This window comes from Akanthomyces muscarius, chromosome 4 (assembly GCF_028009165.1).
Source record: "Akanthomyces muscarius strain Ve6 chromosome 4, whole genome shotgun sequence".
NCBI lineage: Eukaryota > Fungi > Ascomycota > Sordariomycetes > Hypocreales > Cordycipitaceae > Akanthomyces > Akanthomyces muscarius.
Genome location: NC_079244.1, coordinates 168713 through 179895, shown reverse-complemented (window position 1 = coordinate 179895; position 11183 = coordinate 168713). Strand labels below are relative to the sequence as shown.

The 11183-nt window shown below is 53.1% G+C and overlaps 3 protein-coding genes across 3 annotated transcripts; 1 reads left to right on the top strand and 2 right to left on the bottom strand.

Moving 5' to 3' along the window:
- Positions 1-1218: 1218 nt before the first annotated feature.
- On the top strand, positions 1219-3477 carry LMH87_010684 (uncharacterized protein; the record flags this gene model as incomplete). The annotated part of the gene is made up of 1 exon (XM_056199701.1): positions 1219-3477. The coding sequence occupies one exon, from the start codon at positions 1219-1221 to the stop codon at positions 3475-3477; it is 2259 nt and encodes a 752-aa protein (XP_056051624.1).
- A 1528-nt stretch (positions 3478-5005) lies between these two features.
- On the bottom strand, positions 5006-5902 carry LMH87_010683 (uncharacterized protein; the record flags this gene model as incomplete). The annotated part of the gene is made up of 1 exon (XM_056199700.1): positions 5006-5902. One exon carries the CDS (start codon positions 5900-5902, stop codon positions 5006-5008), a length of 897 nt encoding a protein of 298 aa, XP_056051623.1.
- Positions 5903-9785: 3883 nt separating this feature from the next.
- LMH87_010682 (uncharacterized protein) lies at positions 9786-10640 on the bottom strand (the record flags this gene model as incomplete). Its single annotated transcript, XM_056199699.1, has 2 exons — positions 9786-10152; positions 10249-10640. The coding sequence occupies 2 exons, from the start codon at positions 10638-10640 to the stop codon at positions 9786-9788; spliced, it is 759 nt and encodes a 252-aa protein (XP_056051622.1).
- Positions 10641-11183: the final 543 nt, after the last annotated feature.

The window sequence follows — 11183 nt, the reverse complement described above, 5'->3', positions numbered from 1 at the left end:
CCCTTCTTTGTCAAAGCGCCGGCTTTTACAAGCCCGGAGCCAGCGACACCCCCCGCGACGCAGGGAAACGACAAACACGAGACGAAGCGAGTAAAGACAAACGACTACGCGCCCCTACGATCAGACTACACTGAGCCTCATCCGATCTACTACGACCAGTCATGGCAAGAAAATGGCGTCTATTCGCAACAGCCCCATCCACAGCTGCCCTATCAGCAGTCATTGACGAACTACCCCGACGTACCTCAACATGGTACTGTACCAGCGTTCAACTACCCCATATCCCACCCATCGGTCCCAAAGGCCGGCGACGAACAGCACGCGATGTCTTTTTCGGCGGCATCTCCCTTAGTTCCCCATATTCACCCGGACCTGCAAACCGCTGACGCAGAAGCTTCCGCGCCTCAAACTTTTACGCCTCAAACATCAATGCCTCAAGACCACATAGCTCAAGTTCTTGAGCCACAACCAGCCAGTCAACCGCCTGCACCGGCAGTGGAGCCTCACCACAATGCAGCACCTAAGAAAGTGTTGAGGTTCAACATGAAGACTGGCACTCTCGGTTCGCCTCCTAAGCCGAAGCCCTCCAAACACAGTTCCAGAATCGTTACAATTGAATATGGGCGCAATGCCGAAGACCGTAAACGAATTAGCGACAAGGTCTCCCAGATACTAGCTGGTCAGCTTCGAATCGAAGAACCTGCCCCGAAAGCAAAGAAGACGATGCAAGACAAACCTCAGCAACCCGCTCCGAAAACAACACATCCATTCTTCGCGAAAGAAGAGCGCTCTGAGCCTGCCTCTGCCAGCGAAAAGAAGCGAGATACAGTCTTCATGTCTACTCCAGTCTCCCCAAAAAAACCACGAAACAATTTTACGCCTGGAAAAGGTTATTCTTTTGGCATCAAATCCACTGGGACCAGAGTGCCTGGTGCGAAACATCCTCTCTGGCCACCGCATGGCTTCAGTCACGTCCGAGGAGAGCAGCTGATCAGGCCTTCCGTCACTGTGCCAATCAGTCGGCTCAAGAAGAAATCAAAGGGGCAAACCGTGTCGATAAATTCGCGCGAGTCCATTCTGGGGCTGCTAGATCGGCAATTAGACATACAGAATATCAAGCGCAGCCTGCCGAGAAACGATGATATATTCCCTCCTCCTCCGACCGAACTCAGACTACCGACCAGGCACTTTGAAAGCGGCTGCAAACTCGCTAATCGCATGCGTTCTCAGATTCAGTCCGATGTCGCTTCACTGACGTCACGAAGAGACATGGATGAAGATGATCTTGCTCGAGAGCCATCAAAGCCAGTGCATCCAGCCGTTGATCGCCACTGGCAATCGCTAGCCGGACAACTATCTGCTTTCGATCGATCGACATGTGAAAGCATGTCTTGGGTCTCCAAGTACGCGCCGATGTCATCACCAGAAGTGTTACAACCAGGCAGAGAGGTCGCTCTGTTGAAGCAATGGCTTGAAATGCTGCGCGTCCAGGGAGTTGAAAGCGCCGGTGACGGCTCTGCGAAATCGAAGAGCGAGACCAGAAGGAAAAAGCGCAAGAGCAAGCTCGACGGTTTCATTGTCGATAGTGAAGACGAAAGTGGTGAAATGAATGAGTTATCAGACTTGGAAGACCAGCCGCCAAGCGCGAAACGACGATCACGACCTTCAGTGGCTAGATCACTAAATCTGGCAGGCAAAGATCCGTCCAAGTTAGCGAACACGATACTCATCAGCGGCCCACATGGCTCCGGCAAATCGGCCTCGGTCTATGCTGTAGCGAAAGAGCTCGGATTCGAAGTATTTGAAATCAACTCCAGCACTCGCCGCAGCGGCAAGGATATTCTAGAAAGAGTTGGCGATATGACCCGCAATCATCTCGTCCAACATCATCAGTCCGAAGCCTCAGAGTTAACAGAAGCAACTGAATCAGAAATCAGCTCCGGAAAGCAAGGCATGATGACATCCTTCTTCAAACCAAAGACTGTGGCAGAAAAGAAAAAGAAGCCTGGCAAAACCCGCACTGGGGTGGATACTGGGGCCAAGAGCTCTTCATCAAAGTCACAAAAGCAATCGCTGATTCTTCTGGAAGAGGTCGACATATTGTTCGAGGAGGACAAACAATTTTGGGCAAGTTTGCAATCATTAATGAGCCAGTCCAAGCGACCATTTGTTCTTACCTGCAACGACGAAAGTGCGGTGCCGATGAACACGCTTGATCTACATGGCATATTTCGCTTCTTGCCAGCGCCGGAGTCCCTCGCAGTGGACACATGTCTTCTTATTGCCGCGAATGAAGGTCACGCACTGAAACGTAACGCGGTCCAGGCTCTCTATCGGTGCCGAGATTACGACCTACGCGCGACTATTACCGACCTGCAATTTTGGTGTCAGATTGGCGTTGGAGACCGCAGAGGTGGCCATGATTGGTTCTACCTGCGCTGGCCCCAAGGAATCGACCTCGACAAACAAGGTCAAGCAGTTCGCGTGATCAGCGAAAATACATACGAGCCTGGTATGGGTTGGTTAAGTCGCGATCGCATTATAGCTGCGCCAGACACACCAGCCATGGAGCGAGAAGCTGCTGAGCAGGCTTGGCATTTTTGGCACCAAGATTTGGGTGATTGGCATGTCAGCAAGGATCTGAAAACCTTGGCCGCAGTCCTTCCAGCAGAAATCCCGAATCGGCGGCAAAGAATACGGGTTCTTGATGCCTACACAGAATATTACGATAGTTTGAGCTCCGCCGATATTTGCGCAGCAGGAGTACTTGGCGTGGAGCTTGACGAGGTGCTTGACCCGACTCCGCCAGAAATGCCAGAGGCCGCTCGACATGATTTTACCGTTGCTCAGGAGTTACTGGAGGCGGATCCTCTCCAGCCTCATTTCTGCTTGCGGGTCGGAGTTTCTTCGTCCATCTCAGCTTTGGCACTCGACAACCTAAAAGCCTCCGCCACCGCTTTCTCAGCTGCCCTCATCCGCAAAAATGATGCCTATGGCGAACGAAAGACAATCAGTATTCTGGAAGAAGCATTTGCTGGGGACAGTCGCAAGCTAACAAGATATGATGTTGCTGTTGCTTTTGATCCCATAGCGGTGTCTCCAAAGGCTGTCACTAGCATGAGCCTCGAGCCCTCTGTCTTCGATCGCACAATGACTATCATCGTAATGGAAGTGGCGCCGTGGGTTCGCGGCATAGTCCATTATGATGATCATCTAATGCAGGACAGGCAGCGCCTGAACGAGCTACTCGGTGACGGCGGCAGGCGCAAACGTATGCGGACCACTCGCAGCGCGTACTCGGCCCTAGAGGGTGGTGAGCGTCGCACAACCAGAAAGGAGAGATATTTCGGAGATTGCTTGTCGACAGAGGCAGTGATGCACACTGCTGGAGAAGGCTGGCAACAGATCTTACCTTCACGCGAGAAATTAATGGAATCGGAGGACGATCCTGCCAGCAGTCCAATGTCGGTGGAATAGCGAAGGCGTCATGCTTTGGGTTGCAAACTCATCTTACAATGTGAGATAGGAAACTACTTTTGGAATACATACATGAAATACATTGCATTATGATATAGTAGAAACCACTGTTTGAGTACCGTGTTCCTCCAGCCTCCACATTCGTCCTAGGTTTACGCCTAGCTGTATCTGGGGCCATAGGCTATGCTCGACTGAGCATGACTCCGAGCATCCTCGCCACCCCAGCTGCGTCGATCCATGTTCCTCTGTCGAGGCTCTCGCAGATGGTAGGCCGAAGCCTCACCCCTCGTCACGTACCTCCCATCGCCCGGGTCGTAACTGGACGCGTTGCTTGCTTGGCGATGGGCGCGCTGGTCCACGTCACGACCACGCGGAATATGCTCCTGCGCGTTCCTGCGGCGTCGTGTTTCGCCGCGGTGTTCTTTCTGAGATGGGTTGTTGTTACTGCTGCTCTTGGGCCAGAGCTTGCGGGCCACCAGCGCAGCGATGCCAATCCCGGCCAGCACGCCAGCGGACTTGGACAGGCTGCTGCCCTGGCTGCTGCTGGCGGCTCGCTGCTCCCGCCGATAATGGTCTGGCGGCCCGCGAGACTGCAGCCGGGATCGGTCGACCAGGTAGGAGGATGAGGGGGACGAGGATTGAGATCGGGGTCGTGTGGGCGAGACGTTGTCGTCTCTGTGCCTGGTGGATGGACGCCGGGACACGGAACGTGATCGAGTCATGACAAGTTTTGCTCTTTTTTGTTATTTCTGTACTTTAATTCTATCCTCCCAAGTATAAAAATCCCGATTGGGGAGAGGTCTGGGGGCTCCTTTTCAATCTTTTGAAATGGCATTCTCCAGAGGGCCTTGGGGGCAGGACCAAGTGAGGCGAACCGCGTGGCGTTTTCGGATGGGCGGTGCTGTGTTTCAGCTTCTGCTCCTCGGGGACGGAATGCCGCCCGTCGCAATTAGCGTGGCGTACTATCTAAGGCACTTAGAGGACAGATTGTGCTCGAGGTGATGTGCTTCATTGGTTCTGAGGTAAAGTGTGCATTGTTGCCCTATCTTCGTGGTTCTGCCTTGTTTACAAGAGGTGGTGTACGTGATGCCTTTTCCCTCTGCGCAATTGTGCACCTCCCGTTTTCTGCGTCTTATGACACACCTTTTTTCGGAGAATGTCCAAGTTAGAAGTCTTTCCGTGGCACTTTGTGAGGCAGACATCGTAGTGATGATGTAAGTCCGCTTCAAGGCATGTATCCAGCCCTGGTGGCTGTCTTCCCGTGGTATTCTCTCCTGCACCAGCCTAGGTAAATGGATTCTTCGATTTGGAAACGGCACAAGTTTCGAAGACATCACACAAGCATGCAAATTGCTTTGCTTGTGTAGGTGCCGGGCTCTGCAGTAGACCGGTCATGCGATACTGTGTCTCGCGGGTGTGTCGCCATTTGAAATGCTACTCAAGTTGGGTGCAGGAGGAGCCCTCAGCCCAAAAAGTAAGCTCTGATGTCCTTTGTCGGTTTCAGCTTTTGTGTGTTGTATGCCTTTGCTCACACCATGATAAAAGCCGCTTCTTCCATCTGCAACGCAAGTGCATCGTTGTCGTCCAGCTTCACGCTGTCGTCATAATAGGGCATCATCTCTGGGCTGCTCGCGCTGCTCGGAGCCCACGTCTCCCCTGTGCGTCGAGACGCTAAGTGATATCCGTTGCTTCGCTTAGGTCGACGAGGAGCGGGTGGCGTTCCTGGCGAGCGCTGCCCTGACATCGGCGATATGGGCGACATGGCTTGTGGCAGCTTGGCGACTTTGTAGGACACGGCAAATATCTGCTCATTGGCGAAGCTTGGTGGCTGCTCGCAACGCTGAGAGAAGACAGCCAGCTCAGTTCCGATAAGGTCCTCGTAGAGAAATGGGACAGGCATATCTGACGAGTCAGAGTACGGCAGGGCAATGTTGAAGTGCTGTAGCTCTTGCTGGCTGGCCTCGATGAGCCAAGAATCGTCTGTTGCGGTAAGAAAGCCGGTAACGAAGTAACCCTGCCTAGCCATGCACTGTTCCAATAAGGTTCTCACGTCTCTGGAGTAGTCGTCGCTCTTCATCAGAATGCGGAATGCGGTGTCGGGATCTGGCAAGAGATAGCGCTTGACTAAACGGCATTCTAGGAGGATAGCCTGTTCGTCAATGTGCATTCTCTGAAAGTCCAAGAGGCGTGATACTTGTGGCGCCACGCCCTGGCTTCTAGCCATGGACATGAAGTCTGTAAGTTTGATGGGCGCCGAGCATTTCGGTATCGATGTAGTGAGTGTGCTGTCCGCGCCGTTGCTGTTGCCGAATGGGGCGCAGGCAATCAAAGGAGCAACTTTGGAGGCAACGACGCGGCACAATAAATTCGACGCTTCTGAAGCCGCAATGGGCTCTTGCAGAAGAACAAATTTGGTGTAGCTCATATTGACGTCCTGGGACTGGTGTTGATTGCTGGCTACCAATTCATCTGGCTGTCGATCAAGCAGCAGCTGTTTGTAAGTGATTGTTGATACGGATGCGTCGGGTTGCCGGAATGTCTGCGCCTTGACAAAATGAATAGTGAAGACGTTGTCTTGACGAGCCTGTGTCGCTTCTCGAGGCAGCAGAGTTCATGGTTGCCATTTTCAAGGCCGCAGGTTCAGCTCAGGCGCCCACTCCTATTAATGAGAATTTTGTAGATACGAAAACGTTGGGCACAAGCACGCCGCGGGGCCAACCGAGATCACAGACCGGAGTTGGTGACGACTAGGAGAAACAGCCTCAGTGGAGTTATGTAAAAGGGCGTGCAGCAGCAGGTGAACCAGACAGAACCAGACAGCCCTCCACCCCCTCCCCCCTGAAAAGGAACTGCTGCATGCTATTATTATTAGCTACGTATCATGTTGCAGTAGACCGAGTAGACAGTCCGATCTGCTGCACAAGAGCCCGCCGCCGCCGGACCGCCCTCGCAGCGTTGCGTGCAGAGCAGCCTGTTCCTTTGATGGCCTAAAGTGGGAACAAGATGGCTTTTTTACAAGCTCCGACCGTGCTGAGGGCCCATGCCGCATCGTGGTTGGCTGGAGCTCGGGACAGCTCGAATGGATGCATGGGGTTCTGACCTCGTAGACAGACCCTGATTTCTGTGGTGGGTGCTGTGAGAGCCCGTTGGGTTACTCGTGTAGGCGGCCGGATTCCGCACCACATCTGGAGACAAAGGGGTCCAACTACCGTCTACCTTTACCTCGTTGCTGGCGCAAGGCATTTTCCAGTCGTACGTGACTGCAGGCTGAAGAGAGAGAGCGCGAGAGGTTGCGGAAATTGCATTGCGCTTCATCTTGCCTAGCCTCTTGCTGTTTACCGGGACATCGACTTTCTATGATGGCATGACATGGGCTCGGGCGTGGCGGGCTGGACCATCGACTTTGTGGGGGAGGAGAAAGGAGGGTAGGTACAGGCACAGACACCACGATGATTTGATACGGAGCGTTACACCATTCCGCTCGAATGCTGCTCTATTCAGGCTAGCGGCAATCGAGGCATTCAGCTCTTCCTCCTTGGTATGGCACCGTACATGCGCCCAGCTGAGCCCTGCCAATACCTGTTTCGATTCGCAGATGGGAGGCGCTCTTTTACGGGATCACACATCCATAAGAAGAAGCATTATTCTATTGCAGTCGTGTCGCAAAAAGAGCCGTTACTGATCCTCACAAGCGACTGCAACTGTAGGAGTTTAGGAGTAATGCATCTGCAAAGTGTCCTAAAAAGGTGGCCATAAATCATTTGAAACCACAACAACCGGGAGAGGCCCCGCAGAGCTTCTTCCACTTTCCGTTGTGTTGCATTCACCAGCATGCAAGGCCGGGTCGCCGCTCCCGGGTCCATCAAGAGCCCGTGGCTGCGGGTGCACGCCGCTAGAGGACGTGAATATTGGCTCAAAAATTACAGCGCTATGCTTAGCGACTAGTCAACCTTCAGCCTCACAGGCTTGCGTGAGTTGCTTTTGATTGGAATATTGCCCAGAAGCTGAGCGCAGTGTGTCACATTTGGCGCTTTCAACCACCAAATAGCCTCGTCGCCTAAAGACACCTGAGAGCGCCACCTGAATATCCGGTGGTGTACATAAGTACAACCTACTACAGCCCCTCCGTGTGTCGCCCACTCGAGTTGGCCGACAAGCTTGGCCAAGGAAGCGTAACTTAGAGATGGTTTTCAAGCCAGGATGAGTTGTCATGGAGGGCGCAGCATCTCTCCGCCGCGCATGTAGATCTGCTCGACCAACATTTCAGTAAGAGGGAGTGTAGGTAGAACTGACCCGTGGAATCTTGCGGGCTCCGGATTGTGTAAGTTCGCTTGGCCGCGGTAGAAGGCAGCCCGCGCATCACCAGACAAAAAAGAGGTTCAAGGCAATGTAACACAGCTTTTGCATTAGTTAACTACATTAGCCTCTTCAGCCTCCGGACCAGTCACACTTCTGCATAGCGCACCCATTGGATTGCCTATCATCCTGCGAATCCCGCGGCTTGGTCGTGGATTTTGTGTGAGTGCCAGTCGCTCGCTGGTCTGCCACGGGCTCAGCCCTTCTGCACTGCCGGCCGGGAGTCCTTGCATCCTTGAATGTTCTAGCCCACGCGGAACCCCTAACTACTGGTAGCCACCCCCCGTGCTCGATCAGGTAATTTTTGGCGGGTTGAGCAAAGCTGGGGCCACGTCAATTCTGCTGGGAGAGCGCAGGCTCCAGTCAGCGCTTGAGTAACGGTTGACATCATGATGTTACCCTTGTGTAATTCGCCGATTCTCCGCCGCCATAATAAGATGGCACAACAGAGCAGCAAGGCAGCTATCACTGGCCAGCGCGCAACTGGTCGAACCCGCGATTCAATGAACCGCTTTTTTACGCGTAATGTATACTACAATGTTTATATTGAAGTCTAATCCTTCAGTGCGATCGGGCGTCTCTGTTTGGCTATGCCATGTGTCAGCGGCGCTGTCCAGCATTTCAGCCGCAACACTCCCTGATTGTCCATTCGCGCTTTGCGATACGAGGCCATGGGAAGCGATTGGGATTTCTACGAGAAAAGGGGCGCATCGCAAGCCGCCAGAGATGTCGGCTGCCAGCAAAGCCGACATGTTGACCCCGAGGTCTTCGGCAGCCGATCTCTCGACATAACAATTTCGTTCCATGCCATGGGGCGATGCGGCAACCACATGGCTTGCGCTGTGGAGGTAGGCCATGATCGGGTCCGTTCCGCGACGCCCACAGCTCAATGCCGACCGAGGAGAACTGAAGGCTCTGGCATGTGAGCAGGTGTGAAAAGCCGCTCAGCTGAGGCCCTCGCTACCCCTACAAGGCGGAATTTCTTGGCGTGTTTAGGTCTGTCCATTTCTGGCTTTTCGTCTCACGAAGATGTTGCTTGCAAACCCCCCTTCCCTCCGCCCCAAGCTTGCATGATGCGCCGGCGGCGTGTGCATCTTGAGGGGGGGCTGACCGTCCGCGCTGCTGCAGATTTTAGCGCCCCGCCAGGGACACCCATGCTTGGAGGCGAAAAAAAGAAGAAGACTAGAAGAAGACGCTGCCCAGCCCTTCAGCTCCATCACGCCCTACCGGCGGTGTCGTTAACCGTACGTGGTCAAGTGCAGCTGTCGCTTGCTGCTGGCCAGATGGCCATTGCTTCCCTTTGCGTCTTGCGGTGACTTTTTAGTTGCCAGCCGGCACGGCATGTTTGACACCTCCGATCAGTGTAGCCTAACGATTTTCGGCAGTGATATCACTCTGATTAGATGCTCTGTTGAACTTGGTTGCTTCCTTGGTGGTCGCTCGTATAGAGACTAGTTGGAGCTTTTTCGAATTGAGATTGCCGTCTCTTGGCTCACGCATTGGCCGTAATTGGGATGGACAGGTTCATTGTCGTTTTCAGGCTTTTGCTTGCGTCATGTAGCGAACTAGTAGATGATCTCGCCAGGACATTCATAGCACCATGTCTGTCCTAAGCAGCCACATCACGCGATAGGAATAATGAAAGCAGACAAGGACTGTCGATATGTATTGATCGTAGCGTATCTCCCGAGAACATTTGCGACGAGCCGCGCAGTACACCACTGCACCTCATAAACCCACACCTGCCACCTTCACCTTGGCTACCACGGCGCCGCCTCAATTAGTGAGGCAGATTTTCTCACGCATGTACTATTCTTCATGCGTCCTAGGCTTCGCGCAATCGGGAGAAGTATGTAACGTCCTCACGCCACTGGCCACCTCGTATGCTGCTTTCAGAAACCCGGCTTTTGCAACTTGAAGAGCCCGAGCTGCGCCAAGATGCCAGTGCACACTCAGTCTCGCAGTGCCGACATACCAATCCCGTCAAACAGGGGCATCAAGAACGCATCCAGCCTCTCACTGTGAATTGTGAGTTCGTTAAATTCGCGAAGTGCCTCAAGATCATTGTCTTTCTCATATTCGCTCCGCTCACGAACCTTGGCGCCTGCAGCCCAAGGATTCTCATCACTGTCATTGGCAACAAGACCGCGTCGCAGGATGTTGTCAGCGAGGATGACGCCTCCCTTTCGCAGGAGGCGCGGAGAAGTCGCTCCGGGTTGCGACTTTTCGAGAATAGTGCGCAGATACGCTGGATAGCCCGTCTTTTGGGCATCTATAAAGATGAGATCATAGGGCTCGTCGGGGTTGAGCTGGGCCAGGCTAGGAAGCATATTAGTAACGTTGATTCATTGCTCACTTTACATTCGATCGCTCCTCCAGCCTGGCATACGGCAGGTCGTTTGTAAGTCAACTTACGTCTCAAGGGCATCGCCTTGAATCACCTCTACATTCTCGATGCCGTTATCTTTGAAGGCCTTTCTCGCCGCATCTGCATACTGGGCCTCGAATTCGAGCGTCGTGACTTTGCCTTCTTTTCCCACGGCGTTTGCCCACACCATCGCGGAGTAGCCGACAAAGGCGCCAATCTCAAGCACGCGCTTTGCGCCAATGGTGCGGGTGAAGAATGTTTGGAACTGTCCCTGAAGGTTGGAGATCATGTACTCCATACGAGGATGGTTCGCAACAATATAGGCGTGATAATCCGTGATGTGCTTAGGCAGCGCCTCCGAGTGGGTAGTTGCGTAATCAATGACACTCTTGGTGACATTTTCGTTTGAGTATAACGCATTAGTATTAGCTGATTTCATGACTGCTGTTGTGTTGCGATGATAAACCCCTCATTGATGGTGGACGCGGTTGAATCATACTATATACGCAAGTTCGTCGGCGCTAAACGCACATCGCCGAGCCACCCCGCGCAAGCCTTTCCAATCAATGGCCGGGCGCGATGGGTCACACAGATAGCAGCCAAACAGATGAGCTACTAGCTCGCACATCTTACCTACTTTCGTGGCGCTTTTCTTTGAAAGACGTATTTGAGAACATATCTCCGAAATAGCCGACTGCAATGAATCTATGATCTGTTGACCTGCCACTTTTGGTTGAGGTTCGCAACAATGGCACCACTATTCAATGGTCTTTGGGGCGTAAATCCAGCCATGCGCTTTTTCTCTTTGTTGTGGCAGGATAGTCTGCCAGTCACGTATAGTCATGTTGTCGCAGCCATGCAGCCTACGGTTCTTTCCGTTAAAAGAAACTGCAGTATTGGTAAAGGTAAGCGAAAGCGCCTGCAGTGTCGTTGCATTTTGCGTCTTTGCGACTTGCAACGCAGAATTCGGCGCCGCATAGCT